We start from the raw sequence: 16,771 nt of genomic DNA on the forward strand, positions 1-16,771 counted from the left end.
GCTGACCTAAAGTAGTTCATTCTAGTGGATTAAAGTAACTTTTTAAAAAGGTTAGAAATTAACGTTCAAGAGCAGAGCAAATATATACTCAAATTTAATACTGAGTCAGTCACTAAGCCAATGCTGGCCTCACGGTGCCTTCTAGCTATGGATTACCACCACTGCAGGAGAGGAAAGTGATAATAATTCTATAAAAATGCAGTCAGAAAACCAGATACGAGAAAAAGCACATGAAAGAAATACAGAAATCTTGACAAAACTAAAATGCAAAGAGCAAAATAGTGAAGGAAGGATTAATCTTATTCACTCTCCATTTATATTTTCTTTTATTTTTTCCAAAGCATGAAGCCTCCATCAGCTACCCAATGTGACAATATATTTTCGAAAGCTATCGCTCAGTTTAGGTTTTTTTCCAAAGTACTGAAATTTTGTTTCTTTTGTGGCTTCAGATGGAGTTGATGGTGCCCTGTACTTCTGAAAATCATGGGTAAATGTCACAGGGTAATTCTACACCGTGCAGTGGAGCAGGAGGCAAAGGAAACTTAGCTAGCACCAAGTACCTAGCTTTGCTCCAGGAGCAGGGCAGCCATGCTAACTAGTTACCAAGTCCAGCTGAGGTGCAGAGCTATCAGACTGCTTTTGGGACCCGAGCTGCTGCATGGCATGGTACGGTGCTGCGTAGACATCGCGTATTGTTCTGAGATAGCACAGGCAACTATCTTGAAACACCTGAAATCTGCTTTTTAAAAACAGTGGCATGCATATGTTGAAAAAAAAAAGCCCAGTGAACCTATGGGAATCCAGAGAACTGGTTTTCAAGATATGAAGACACATGTGGAGAGACTCATCATGACCCTGACATAACTATTCAGTTAGCACAGCTGAATTTATGTAAATGTATGTCAGATGTGCAGCAGTGCATCATGTTCATCAAAGCCTTTTTTAAATCCATGTCCAAGAAAGTATTATTGTGTTCAAAATTGTTAACTAGTAAAACAATAATGACCTGCTTATTAGTACCAAATCGATAGGCTAATTAACTAACAGTGGTGTCAAATATTAAAAATAGCCCGCAAAAATAAGTCATGAGTACAATAAACGAATACTGGAATTTAGTCAGTAGCATGCTGCACCACAAAGCCCAAGAACAATGGATTATTTTGTGATGCTGCAGTGACCAAACCTTTTAATGTCAGCAAAGTGGCAGGCTATAATAACAAAAGTCCATGCACTCCTAAGATACAAGGAAAGAAACCAAAGAGGTCTATGGAGGTCTGACAGGCAGAAAGTGTGTTAAGTGCAACAGAGAGTGACAGAGTTTGATTCTGCTTGCCAAGAGCACACATAAAATTGTTATTTTCCAAACAGACTTGACCTGATGCAGACAGATGTAAGGAAGCCTAGATAACAGCAAGGGAAGGCTAAAACTGAATTTCCTCTGAGAAGACAGTTTCTGAACTAACAATCAAAGTGTGATAGGACATCATAGAGAATGGAGAGTAAAAAGGCTTAGCAATGGTTATTGATGATGTATGAAAAGAGATACTAAAGATAAAACACTTCATGAAGATGTAAGAAAATGAAATGCTATAGCTGAGGACATTTTCAAACAATTGCTTATCGACATCTTCTGCAAAATATGTAAGCACAAGCTGAACATAATATAACTAGACTTACAGATATTGAATGACGATACTCGGGTGCTAAAAATTTAACATATATCTTATTAGTTTCAGGGTCCAAGGGTTTTGTATGATATATTCTACTCTCTATGTAGAGACATATGGTACATATACTGTACAGAATAGGTATGGTTTTCAGTACCATAGGCACAAGACTATGGATGTTTTAAAGGAACTTAGGTTTGAACTTCCATTTGCTCACATTGTTGTGTCCATTTGTTAACCGGTCACTCAGTTGTTACACAACATACAATACACACGGATGGGATGCTTTCAGGGTATGTCTAGGAACAGTAGCTATTTTTCATTTAGTCTTTGAAGGGCTGGACTGAAGTTCATCCAGTAAGAAAAAAAAAAATCCACATTTTAAGTATTTAAAAAAAAATAAATCTGCAAAAGCCTACAATGCTTTCTCCAATGTCTATGCATACACCTATTGCTCTACACACTCATAGACACACCAGGTTTTCCTAAAAACAGCTAAATTTTAATTAACAGTAAAGTGCTGTTATCAGACTGCCAATTTTTCAGGTCAACCCTCTAGGAAAGCCCTGTTCCTGAACTCCTCTGCATTCCCATGGACAGCAAGGATTAGCAAGGCTAGGAATGGTGCTCTCTGCCCATGGATGGCTTCCCCTTCCCCTCTGCCCCAGCGGCTGCCTTAGGAGGGACTGCTTGTTAGCTGGCAACGTAGCCCAACTCTCACAGGGATGTGAGCTTTACTGGGACATCAACACAGTTGACAACTGAAGAAAAGCAATGATTCCCCCTGCAGTACTGCATCCAGTTCTGGGGTCCCTGTCACAAAACAGACATGGACCAGTTAGGGTCCAGAGGAGGCCACAAAGATGATCTGAGGGCTGGAGCACCTCTCCTGTGAAGAAAGGCTGAGAGAGTTGGGGTTGTTCAGCCTGGAGAAGAGAAAGGTCCAGGGAGACCTTATTGCAGCCTTTCAATATATAAAGGGGGCTTATAAGGAAGGTGGAGAGAGACTTTTTACCAAGGCCTGTATTGACAGGAAAAGGGGCAATGGTTTTAAACTGAAAGAGGAAAAAGGGTAGGTTGACATTGGATATAAGGAACAAATTTTTTACAATGAGTGGTGAGGCACTGGAACAAGTTGCCCACAGAAGTTGTGCATGCTCCATCATTAGATGTGTTCAAAGTGAGGTTGAACAGGGCTTTGAGCAACCTGGTCTAGTGAAAGACGTCCCTGCCCATGGCAGCGAGTTGGATTAGATGACCTTTAAAGTTCCCTTCCAATTCAAACCATTCTACGATTCGATGATTCTATGACACTTCTGGTTGCTGGAAGCAGAGGCAAAACTCTTTATAACTGCTGAAATCAGCAGGCTACACAAGACATACACAGCACCCACAGCTGTATGTGACCAGGTAGCCAAAGGTGAAATCTCTACATTATTTCTACTGGTTCCTGAGCTATTTCGTTTCCCTGCATAAACAATTTTTCCCCACCAAAACTTGCAGCGGTAAGACCCCGTCTTGCTTTGACTTCCAGAGGTGTGGGCATTGCCCAGGAGGCATGGGAGTGCTGAAGCCCAGCCCGGGCACCTCAGGCCACCACACAGCTGCCTTTACATAGCACACATGGTGACTGCCTGTTTAAAGGCATCCACTGGCCTCTTGTTTTCCAAATCAGATGTACATTTGTTTCTCTCTGAATAAAGGCAGAATAAGAGATGCTGACGTCCCTTTCAGATTAACTGTGCATTTTCAAATGGAATGAAACAGGCTTTTAGTGTCTTCTTTACATGCAGCTCACTATGTGTTTTCCAAGAGCACATTTGAGTTTTTACGCTTTCTGGCAACCGTAAATTTTACTCTTGCTGACAGCAGCAGTAAATGCTTTATGCAGAACAAAATCAACTCTGTGAAAAGTTGAACTCTGTTTTCTTGCTCCATAAAATATCTCTTGCTGCTAATGCAAACAGAAAGCTGCTTTGCTCTCAGGAAAAGGTGAGGGGAATAGAGGTGCTAGCTTCTCGTAGACTGCATGCTACTGCTTTTAGTGGCATTTTGTAGGCAATAAAAATGCTATTTTTCTTTGTAAAGTGTACTCTTGCTTCACTTAAAAAAAAAAAACAACTAATGCACTTGTGAAGTAAAAGCTGCTTAAACAAACCTAACACTTTTGAAAATTCCATTAGATACTTTTCTGTACGTACCAAACTCTATGTGCATGCTTAAAGTTAACAAATGATGTCACTAGGACTCGTATGTGTACATTTAAGTGCCTTCCTTCACAAGAGCATTAAGCATATGCTAATATTAAGCCCCTGCTCCTCTGCAGGTTTTTTGATGGAACAGGGCTAGACTGCTTAGGTTTGCGAAGTACAGATAAAGTCCTTGGGGACTGATGCTACTTCAGCTGAAATCAGCTACAGAACTCCTTTAGCCTTTGTACAGGAGAAAGACAACATCCTCTTTTGGACATATCTGACTACTGTCATAATTACAAAGAAAGAATGTCCACTGATTTTGGTGGGAGCAATAGAATAAAAGGGGCAATAGTTATTGTACCATTAAAATAAGACAGAATAATAGAAGGGGCTGAATGCAGAATACAAACATGATCAAAGTTCAAAAATTAGACCTGGTCTTATACTTTATATTATACTTTGCCATAAATACCCAAATATTTAAATGTATACACCTGAAATAAACCCTTAAGTTTTAAAATTTCTATTTTGGGGCAGGAAACACTAAACAAAAGGAGGTGAAAATTAAACCTACATATTTGGCACTTTACAGCTCCAACCGTAATTAATGCCCTTCATAAACATTTAATGAAAAATTAATTTATGTCACTTAGCCAAATTTATTTCTGTTTGCATTTTCAACCTTTCTACATTTTTTTGGTTTCCATATTGCTGAAAGGTACAAAAATTTCTCAAATTTATTCAAGCTGGTAGAAAAGAAATGCACACAGAACATTAAGTAGTTGCTCAAATGTTGCTGAGCAGTAAAATACTATGATAAAGTGGCATCTTGCTGTGTCTCTATTACTTCTTCAGCACTAAAATTAATTTATGATCAGTCATCAATTCATTTACATGTCGTTTTATGCTAAATCTATCGTTGCTGATGAATGCATATCCCTAGATCCATTAAGCTAGAGTAAAGTCTGTGCTTTATAATATGACCCTGCTAATTGTTGCATTACCATTTTTATGAGATACAAAAAGTAGCAGTTTCCTATTTTCTGAGCACATATTTAATCCATGAAACACATTCTTCCTATTAAATGCAATCTGTCTAACTGCTTATAAAATAGAATCTTTTGCAATAGGTATCCCTAAGCAAATCAATATAAATATTGAACTCTGCCATGGTAAAATACGGTTCATGAAAATTATTTTGTGTAATTTTCAAGAATTATTCCATTTGTGCTCAGAAACAATGAATGAACAACTTTTACCACACAGACAGTGATCAGTGATTCTTCTAATCAGGACCAAAACATGCCAAGTAAGTGATTTTCTTCCTTGCTGAGCTATACAACCTATGGAGATCTTTATAATTTCAGATCTATATAATTGTAGTGGAAAAAAAAAATTGTTATCCATTTGCAGTGGTACTGTTTACAAGAATGTTGCTCTGCTTATATCAGTTTGTATCAGTTAGGTAGAAAAGAGCCTGTTCTAATTTCCATGCTGGTTAATGTGTGTATCTCTCCTCTCAGTCAAAATGCACCAGGACTGGAGATATAACAGCTCTCGCTACCAGCTTCACTGGTGCTGCTGGGGGAGGAGATAAGCAGAGGGCAAAGAACCCTCCCCAAACCATAACACTTTGATCTGACAAAACTTAGCGTTGTTGTTAGCGATTTCAGTGAGAAGCAAATTAATTTCCTATACAGTCACCGCATGCATTTACTTAAGTCTACTAAAGTAGAATAATATAACAGACTCTCCATGACCATTCGTGTTATAACTCTGCACAGTAAAGGCAAACATTAAACATAAGCAAAAGAAAAAACATATTTCAATATGTCTCTGAAAGCAAAAATAACCCTAAATAATTGTGATTTAAAAGTCAAGTAAGCAGAAATCCTACAGCTGCTTTTCAGTTCTTTTTTTTTTTTTTTTTTTTTTAATCAGAATCAGTAACTCAGTATCCTAACAAACCATGCCGGGAACAAAGCAAAACTGTGGCTTTTATTTCATATTCCATCCCACAAATGTTCAAATCTAAACCTCCCTCCTTGAGTTTTCTTTGCAATATCTGGAAAATGTTAAGATATAGTTACTGTGCACTCCTCCTTTCTTTTCACTTTATTATACACATCAACATTATGTCTCTGTCACCTGCAAACAGAAAAGCTTAATAGCGCAGATTAAATCCTTGTCTGAATCTTCAGTTAGCTGTAACTAAAAACTCAAGGGCCTGGAAGACAACCTGACTTTAACAGTTTAAAGGAGCAACACTGTGGTTTCAGAGGAATTTAGCAGTTTGAGCTCAGCTCACACAACGCCAGCGTCTCCCCTCAGAGAATCCCACATTTGGCATTGGATGAAAACCTCAATCTCAGCTCAGCCATAAAGAACAAAATATCATTTCACTCCAAGAGCGGGGACCTTCCAGCCATTGCTGAGGCACGCTAACGGTACAGGGTGAGGAAACTCGCCCTCCTCACCGTACAGCAATTCTATTCTGAGGAAGCCTGGACCAAGGGATGTCAATTTAGACTTCTCACAAACACTGAACTCACAGGGCATGCTTCAAAATTAACAGAAACATTGCTTCATCTGTGTCAGCTGTTCTCATTTGCCTCCATTTTTTAATATAATACTTAAAGAAGTGAAAACATGGTATATAAATGCTGGTTTAAGTCACCAAAAGCCCTGTGAAAAGAAGTAGTTTATACATTTTCTGTGCAAGAAAGAACAATTAAGTTGTTCTCCAGTATTCTAAAAGCAATCAAATTAAAGAATGAGAAACAGCTCGGAAACAATGAACGTAATTTGTTACATACCCTCCTGAACACCAGTAAATGTAGCCCGGAAGAGTTAACAGAAACAATACACAAAAATTAAAATTCTCATTTGAAAAAATTCACCCAAGTATAACAAGCCATCTCCTTCCACTCCTAGAAAAAAACAAGCCCAAAACAAACCCTCAAAAAATTGAGGTTTTACCCATGTAGTAACTGAGGAAAACAGAAGTAGTTTTGTTATTCAGAGTGTTTGCCATTTTACAGATTGTTTAGGCTAACGCTCTGGATGTATTTTTGTAAGGCTATAGTTCTATAACTGTTTTAAGTCAATCTAAGTGTTAGCTATAGGCTATAGGGTAGTCTATCATTTTGCTTCCCTTCCAGCTGCACGTTCCCTTCCTGCAGCGCCAGCAAACACCTTGCCATGTGGTCAATCAGATCAAGGAACGGATCCAGCTAGTAATTAAACAAGCAAAAGAAAAAGCAAAAGAAAAAACTTAATTTACAGCTGGATGAAGCCATATCAAGATGGTGGTGAAGATGAGTGGGCGTGCATTTAGATCACCTTAAGTACACTCCCAGCCTACACTACCAGACTTCCGAAAAAATGCACCAGGAAGTTTTTAACGTTCCAGTAATTAAACATTTAACACCCCAATAATTAAACAAGATTGATAACTATTATAACAAGCTTGAATGCTATTCATAAGAGGATAAATTGTAATAAGCACAGAAGTCTATGAATTGGAGCAGAAATGCAGCTATTCCTTACTTTGCGTTAGGTAGGGTGGTCCATAATATTAGGTGAAAATGCAAATATGAAAACATTCATTTTCTGATTTACAGATATATCAACATTGGCATATTAATATATACCAAATAGAAAATATATAGCAACCTGATATTTTTTTATTATTTATTGCTGTATTACTAGTGCAAAACCCTTACTGCATTCCTAATGGAAAGGCTTCTGAGCCATTAGTGAGATATGCAAAAATATGCAGAATTATAGCCTGAAGGAGATTACACTAGAAATTCAAGCAAAGTGACTTAACATACTCACGCACTAATAAGTTAACCTTCTCAATTTGGGGATTTAAACTTTAACTCTATGGCCTTCAGTTGAACCTGGATTGCAAGTCACAGCAGCAGAAATACAATTCTTAAATCTTAATTAGATTGGCAAGCAGTCTGGCCCTAGGGTGAAGGAAAACCTGGAAAGTGGGATTAAGCTACACACTATTTAATTCAACTAGGGAAAAGGAAGAAAATTATAGGTATTGATGCTCCATCACTGTCATATACCTGAAGTGTTTTCAGAATAGCAAGGTTTAAGTAAGGGTGCAAAATCCTTGGAATTTCAAAGGACCAGAATAATGAGATGAAATTCCGCGATGCCATGGTAGTAAGTTGTACTGAGCAAATCTCCCCTAAGGTACAACTAACAATCAGGGTTCTTCTGCTGAGATCAAAGACTGGAGAAGCCCCCACTAGTTCTTATGAGCTACAGACACAATGTACATCTGGGTCTCCAGTACAGCTGTACATCATGGATACAGTATATCATATAGAGGCCCAAGTTCAACCTAAAGGGAAATGTACTGATCCTTACAAAAAATACATTATGTCCATATAAAATCTGTATTTTTCAAAACCCGTCTTTCACTGCCTACATTTCATCAACAGCAATTATATTCATTCAGATTCTGTGCATTAGTTTAGCATGCCTTTCTAGGTCCCCTTTGATGATCCCCGTTGTAACTTTCCAAGGCATGCAAAGGGCGAGAAGCAGTGAAGGAATGAGTGTCAGAATAATTAAATATCTTCACTGAAAGGGAACAATTACTGAATTCAGCAATACAAAGTAGGTTCAAGATACACATTTTCCTGCATAACTGTTGTATCTACTTTACAAATAAATTTTGTGTTGATCTAACTATACTTATTCTGAAGTTTTTTAACTTCTCTGTGTTCATTTGTGAAAGCATTTACCAAGTAAAATATCTAAAAGTGTTTTAAGATAACAGTTTTATGCTGCTCCTGATTTATGAAATATATATTCTTAAGTCGAGGTCTTCTCCCTCCTTTTTATGTAACTGGCTTGCTTCTCCAGTAGAGTGAACTTTTTATGAAAGCTAGGATATAATTGAGTTTTCTTTCAAGTCTTCAAAGCTTTTTAAAATTCATGAATTTTCTTATCATTTTGCAGCAAAGCAAAGTATTTTCAAATCCTTCTTTAACTTTAGTGCTTAATATTAACACATTTTAAATGTTACAGAAATAGAGTGGAATAAATTTTCACTTAGAAAGTGTTTGACTGATGATGTATTTTACTGTTAGGAACAAGTTGGTGTCACTGTTAACTGTGTTTGGTTACCTGTCACAGAGCTGTCTAGATTGTCCATACTGGAGCCTGGAGTATGCTCTAGACCTCTTAGCGGCCTACTGATTTCTACAGTTTCTTCTTCAATATCATCCTCCTCATCATCATCGTCATCTGGAACATCTGTTTCCAAATCTGAAATAAGGTTTCCAGATACATATCCTAGGGGCGGAACTGGAGCCTGAGGAGGTTGTGTATTGCTTTGGATGTGCCTACACAAACAAACAGGAAAACGTTATCAGAATGGATGAGACTTTTTACCCCATAGTCAATAGCAGATAAGCCTTTCAGTAAGTCCTGAAGTAGATTTACAAAACATGCTTGTTAGGTCAACCTCAAGAAAAGTCAGTTCAGCTATTCCCCATAGCTTTTAATACCAAAGTACCTGCACACTTTCCAGTCTTAAATATACCTCTCCTCCTGTAAGATGGGGAAGGTCAAGATTGTCCTTTTACAGATGAGGAATGATGCACACAGAGGCTACATAAATCAGGTAGGAAGTCCACGGAAAAGCACAATTCTGGATCCCAACCTAGCATATAAGTGTCTCACCCAATATTCCACCTTGCAAATCACATGTTGAGCCAAAATTAAATGTAATTTCTTCTGCTTAAACACACTCAGTGCCCTTAAACAGAAGTCACCCTAAAACGGAGGAAATGACCAGTAGAACAGAAGAAATTTTCAAGTCCAGTGAACCCATTACCAGCAAGGCCCTTTTATTTTGCTTTATTCCAAGTGGTTTAATTGATTTAATTGCAGCAGTATTAGGGCATGCATGTGTGAAATTACTGCAATCACAATTGAAAAAAGAAAAACAAAGATAAAATACACCCATAGGATAGCTAAATGACCAAAGGCAAGCACAGGACTTGCGTGGTCTCTGAGAGGCTAGAGAGGAAAAGAATGAACAACCATCAGCTTTCAATGCAGCATTCTCCACAGCACTACAGCTACACAGCAAGCTGTGCCCAGGGACTGAGGCATGACTGGTCTTGGCCTAAGAGCAAGTACCATGCTTGAAATTGCTAACTTAGGCACGTGGGAATCCTTGGGAGGCTGTACATGAGGTGCCATGACCTGATTCGAATCGGCAGCACTCTGGACAGGCTCCAGGACTCTACTGGTCTCTTGCTTGCACATCAGCGTAACAGAAAAAATGACAACTGTCGCTTCTTTGGTTTCGTAGCTTTAATGTATTTTCGATTAAAACTTTGTGCTGTATTATTGCCTACACTTAATAAAAGCAGCAATTCTCTTTATTCAAAGAGCTGCTTTTTTAAAAAAATAATGTAAACCTATTGGATCTGAGAATGTCACAGTAAATGTTATGTACCACTGGAATCTCTCTCCACCTTGGTGTAGGTTTTAAATTATTGCTTATTCTGAAGCTTATTTGTAGAGCAAATGCTTCCCTTCTGATATACAACTGCCTTCTGATTAGCAGTTCTTGAATACTTTTCTGCCTGGACACCACGTTCTTAGCTATGCAGTGCTCAAAACACTGCGCTAAAGGGCACTACCATCTAACTAACCCTCAATAAACAGTGTAATTAGCTCCCAATCAAGCAAAATACTTAAGTATATGCTTAATGTTAAGCATGTGATAGAACAATTGAAGTCAATTTCTCATGTACTTGTAGTTAAGCATATACTTAAGTGATTTGCTGGATCAAGGCCATAATGATTATGTACTTTTCCAGTAATGTCTAATGTGCTCTTTCTTAAATTTCTAGTTGGTTGGTCTCTATATTTCTTTTTGGTTACTCCTACAGTAACCTATCTGACAGGTCCCATCTTGATGTTTTGTTTGTCCCCCTCCACACTGGACAGGTTAACTTTGTGAAAAGAAAACTAAGAAAACTTCCTTCCCCCTTAAGACAATGGAGGACTTTCCACTGACTTTGAACAGCATTTGCTGCACAGCAGGATATATGTCCAGCCAAACAATATTAAAGCATTAAAAAATTCCATGTCACAACTACTGCAAAAATCACTTGTATTTGCATCCCTCAATGTTTACCCCAATACCTGCTATAAGGTCCTAGTATGAAAAAAAGGTTATTTCCTCGATATTTTTTTCAGAGTTTCAGGCTCAATTACCGTGACCTTACACAAGAGGTATATTAAAATCTGAATATTCCTAAGCACAGCATGAAAGTTTCCAATCAATTTTCATTTCTCCAAAAAGGGAGCAAGACCTTTCCTGTCCGCTGCAAGAGGCCTTGCTACAGATTCCTACTACGTTATCCGCTCCCAGACTGACACCCATGGTTTGTAGGGTGTAGAAAGGGTAACAGCTGCAAAATGCAGCAGCGATTGAGTGCGCAGACAGGGTATGCATCTGTGTGCTGGCTCAGAAGTCAGCTACCTTCAATAGGCCAGGTCTAGCTGCTGCCTGGGATTTGGGTCTGTCCCACAGGCAGGCCGGGGTCCGTGCTTGGCAGCGTGGCACTGCAGCGGGACCCAAGTACCCTGTTGATTGAGTGCAGATTGCAGGCAAGCCTCGAGGCTTCAAAGGTGTCCAGGGAAAACAGCTGGCTTTGATTTGGCACCACCTGCCTACCTGCCTGCTCTATTTATGGTAGCTCAAGCTGAATAACTTTGTGGCTTTATTTACCAGCGAAGAAAGGCTGCTCCTCTGCTGGCAGCGTGCCATTCAGTAACTAGCTCTGCTCCTCTCCTCCGAGATTTGCAGGCTTTGTCTGGATAGAAAAGTTGTAAAAGGACAACTGCCGCTTAGGGAACATCCAGAAAACAACTGACCTTCACCATATCCCCAGCCTGGTGCAGTTGACAAGTTCTTTTTCAGTCCCTGAAGAGATTGCTTCTGTTTGTTTTGCAGGGGAAATGTTACTGTGGTATTTGCTTGCTCTTCATTTAAATAGGCATAAAGCACTCTAAAACGCTAGATCCATTTTGTAAATTCTAACAACTTCTTTCCTGCTATTTTTCGGTGTTTCCCTATGAATCAGAAATTTTCATGGTATTTCAAACTACAGTCAGAGATGCAAATGCTTCATTCTCATGTGACACAGGGTAAAAGCTGCTACATTGCTCTTTCAAGTGACTAGCATTATTTTTAATCAGGAAATACGAACCTCAATATTTTTGAAAAATCCTAAAAAATTTGTAACTTTTGCTACCCTGAAAAGAGATTACTCTGAATGTTATAAAAGTTGTCAGTAGGTGGGTGTTAACTACTCAGCTGAATATATGTAGAACTCCAGAGGAATAGTATTTTTACTTGTATTTAGTCAAGATTTAACATATTACCAAGCATTATGGTTTAAAAACCACCTACTAATGTTTAAGACCTTCACACTGTAGATACAGTTTTGCTATTTCTTCTTCCATTTTACTGCTTTGGAAACAGTACTGAAATGTTGTTGAACACAGTCAATATTTATGTCATCAAGGAATAAATTATTACTATGCTTTCATTTCCCAGACCGCAGGTGCCCCCTTCAAACATTTACCATGTCTGCTTTGCTATATCGAACTGGTAAGCCCTAGTTAATTCATCAAGGTGGGCTTGAAGCATTGGCTGCATCTCCTCTCGTGGAGAAGGTGTGAGGGTTGCAGTTGACTGTTGCCCAAAGGAGATCGCAGGTGATGAAGCTACTCCTCGGACCGGAGGTGTGGGAACACGATCATCGTCTTCTTCAAGCTCATCCTCCATGCCCTGATGTAGGTAGGTCTGAACTGGCAAAGGTGGACACCAACCATCACTGTCATATCTAAAATAAAAACCAAGTAAATTTAGTATACATCCAATTTCATCTCTGTTGTGCAGTAGTGGGTATACAGGATTTCTGCTACAGTCTGAACCCTTGTACACAGTGTGAGCTTTAGCATTTATTGAAAACAAGGTTATAATTGCTTATATTCTCCTTATTGAGTCTAATTTTTCCCACAACAGCTAAGCAACTTGAACAAGATCTGCAACAAAAAAAATTACTGATCCATTATCGCATTTGTTAATGGTGATGAGATGATATTATGCCACAATCAACAATAAAAATGAACTAACTCACTTCTTGGAACATTAACCTAGGAGAATGCATGAACATTGACCTAGACAAGAAAATAGAACCATTCCTAAAAGGCTTTAAGTAGTGGCACTTAAACACTTCCTTACCCCCATCCTCCCCCTTTTTTGTCTATAAATTTACTATTTGTTTTTATTTTGTAGTTTAAATAAAAAGCTACACTTTCTACATAACTTCTGGTCTTTCCACACTGAGCATAGGTATCTACTATGATGTGTAATACATTCATGTCACAGCAGCACTGACCCTAAGCATATGCTGTATCACAGCACCAGCCAATAATATACATTAGTACACATGTTGACAGCTCTGCCAGCACCCCACCTCCTAACCGATCTTTCCTGGGACTTACCTAGGCAGTGCTAAATTTCTTGACATTTTCAACACACCTGCCCAAAGTAAATTAAAAGATTAACAACCACCAATATTCTTCAATACAAAATTCTCCTCTCTTCACATATAAGAGATGTTCTGATGGGATTTTGTAGTTCAATTTTTAGTCTTATACCAAAGGTGTAAGCGTTGATGCTACATCTGATCAGGGCTAGAAACGTCTATATTCTAGAAGCTTTATATTCTATTACCACTTCTCATGCAAGATTTGCCAGTAATTCAATCCTTTTTTGTCTCTGTCCTCATCACGGGACCTTTCAATTCAGTGCTGTATTACAGTACCATCCCAGGGCTCTGCTCCCTTAGAGACACCAGCATCACTCAAGACGCATAGGCCCTAGTGACTGTGGTCAGCCCCTGTGCACCGTCTCCCCAGAGAAATTCCCTAATCTGAACACAACTTCACTCAAATCCCAACACTGTCTACTCTTCTCATTTTCAAAAAATCCAGTCAGTCTGCAGTCCCTTGAGCACCTGCATACATTTCTTTTTAACTCCCAGTGTATTCCAAAATACCTCAGGATAGACAGCTCTTTTCAAAAGGTAACCAGACAACCAAAAGCTCTCACAGCTCCTTCACTGTCAAACCATCTCACACTCTAAAGACCACTCCCCAAGCATCATCTAAGTCACTTTATCTTCTTTCCACTGTCAAGGACTGCTGACAAGGTACACTCCTTTTTCTGCAGTGCAGGCAGGCAATGCATTGTGTTATACAGTTAATTTCTCAAATCAGTTTAAAAATACTCCTTTAAGGTTTCTGATTCAGAAGGAAGGAATTAACAATTTTACAGAGAAAAATGAATCACTGCCAATTTTCTCAAATGTGAAGCTGGGTTACAAAAAGGCTGGGAACATCAAGACAGAGAAGTTTCATAACCTGTATTAGGAACAGAACATTTACTTTAAGCAAAACCCAGAGATTTCTAAAATTAACTAAAATACTTTTTCCTTATTCAAAAGTCTGCAGTCTGTATTTAAAAGTACCGATTCAGGATAGCTAAAACTACTTCACTTAATCATCCAAAAGTCTGTGTAATTAAGGCCAGTAATCTTGTAATTAAGGCTAGTATCATTTTAAATCTATATCTAGATATACCCATATATAGATATACAAACATACGTATGTGTACAGAGGTGCAAATAAATGCTGCATCTTAACACTTGGCATTTAGGAGCTTTTGAGTGATTGATCATTACCATTTTCATAACACAGAGATTTAAGAAAATGTTCTATGATACATATTCAATTCCTTAGGAGACAATTAAGATATGACTAGCTCTAATTTGTCTTTCCTTGAAATATTCACTCATGACATTGCCACCCAAGGTTGAAGGGACCATCCTAACTCATGCTGCTAAAAATGTACAGTGCAACAGCTCTGTCACTTACTTTTACTCTCTCAACCTCATGCTTTGATATAATGGCTTCTTCTTTAAAAGAGACAGGGCAGAAAGATACTCCCTAGTGACTTTTCAGTAATGCATAAATGAGCTTTGGATGTGCTTGCCTTTTGACCCTACTTGCTTCAAATCCCAAAATGTTCAGCTTGATAGTAAAAAGATCTCTTAGTAAAAAGATTCTGCACAAGTACCATATCTTTATCTAGATTTTGTTTGAAATGGGAAGGAGCCTAAGCCTGAACTTTAGGACATTGAGATTCAAGATTTCAGGTACAAGAACTTTTGTCTTCATAATGTAAGACGTCTGTAAAGCCACCAGTTCTAAGCTGCATTTTACAAAAAAAAAAACAAAAACAAAAAACACAAACAAACAAAAAAAACCCAAAAAAACCAAAAACCTGCAAGAAAAAGCTAGCAAACGTAACAGACTACATAGTAACTACACCTCATATAAATAATACAGTTATTGAAACTTCTGGAACCAGCATAGTGAACATTGGTCACATCCATGTTCTTTTTGGTTTTCTGAGTAAATACAACTTGGTGAAAATGCAACCTTTTCCAAGTACTTGTTATTAAAATCTAAGCATCTCAACCTCACTAGGGACCTCTGATTGTAATTTCATGATAATTAACTCCTAATAAGTTCTGGTTAACAAACATGACTCTCTATGTTTCTAATATTTTTTATTCCATTCTCAGCACTTTTATTCTATAGTAATTTTTTGCTATTAAAAAGCTCGGATCATTACATTGATAGGTTTGTTTCTTCAAAATAGAAAACAGAAGTGATAGATAAGGGGCACATTCTACAATAATTCTGTTTCACTACACACATTGTTGCAACAAAGGAAGCTTCCCTCTTTAGGCCTTGCCAGAAAGGATTTTTTTTAATGTAAAAGGTATTATCTTCTTTACCTTTTCTAAAGGCAGAAAATTACTATCAAATATATCGACATCCAGCAGCTAATATTCCATTTTAAGGTCTAATCAATAGTAAGAAATAAAAATAAGCAATGATAACAATATGAAGACTGCCTTTAATAGGATTGGCTCAAGATCATGCATATTATCAGTGAAAAAATATAAGTAGGTGATAATGAATAAGTAATAAGCGCTTCCTTGCTGTCAAGTTTATTAGTTAAAACCAACCAAAAGCATCTTCTCTGAAAAGAGTGGGAAAGTGAACATGCTTGACTGGGAGCTACTACAGGAAAAGAGAAACTTCAAAGACTCTGCGGTATATACAAGAGATAATTAATGAAGACAACAAGTAACAAGCACAGAATTTGTAGAAGACCACAAAAAAGGTGAAAGTTTCACAGGAAAGAGCTTGCTAGAAAAACAACAGTATAAGCAGACTTTCTGCACAGGTTAAATAGGAATTGAAGACATTCCAAAAGCTACCACATTATATAAAATCGCTGCTTGGATTAACATGTTCACCTTTCCTTATGTGTATTGCAGTTTGGTGAAATGGAGGTGAATGCAAACCTGGGGAGAAGATGGTAGATAGAACTAAGAGTGTATTTTTTTTTTTCTTCCTTACCTATGATTAAGTGACTTTTCTTTTTCACTAGCTGCTACTGTGGATTTTCTTTTACAATTTATAAGCCAATAGGCCACTAGTGTTAATTTCTAGTAATCAAAATAAGGTGTCATAATTGTTCAGTTTATTTGGGATACTCATGACAATGAAGCTCACACTTGAATTCAAGAGTTATAGAAAGACACGTACAGAAAAATAAGTTTCTGTTTAGATGTCAACTTCCTTGGTTTATTGCTCTAAACGTTCCCCTCTCATATCACATTGTGAGAACTTTATTGAAATCTTCAGTTTTTCTGACTGGAAGTTAATTTTTCAGTTGTAATTCACAATATAGTTACATCTGTATGTAAT

At 37.9% G+C, this 16,771-nt stretch overlaps 1 protein-coding gene across 1 annotated transcript in view; it reads right to left on the reverse strand.

The window, feature by feature from the left end:
* The window catches only part of LOC104155770 (roundabout homolog 2-like), a 123,481-nt gene that overhangs the window by 18,919 nt on the left and 87,791 nt on the right, over window positions 1–16,771 (reverse strand). The window contains exons 19-20 of the mRNA XM_009702043.1: window positions 12,502–12,762; window positions 9,017–9,234 (exon numbers count right to left, since the gene is read on the reverse strand). Coding sequence (XP_009700345.1) covers window positions 9,017–9,234; window positions 12,502–12,762 — 479 coding nt within the window. The remainder of the gene's footprint in view (window positions 1–9,016; window positions 9,235–12,501; window positions 12,763–16,771) is intronic.

This window comes from Cariama cristata, unplaced genomic scaffold (genome assembly GCF_000690535.1).
Source record: "Cariama cristata isolate BGI_N322 unplaced genomic scaffold, ASM69053v1 scaffold11536, whole genome shotgun sequence".
In the NCBI taxonomy this organism is placed as follows: domain Eukaryota; kingdom Metazoa; phylum Chordata; class Aves; order Cariamiformes; family Cariamidae; genus Cariama; species Cariama cristata.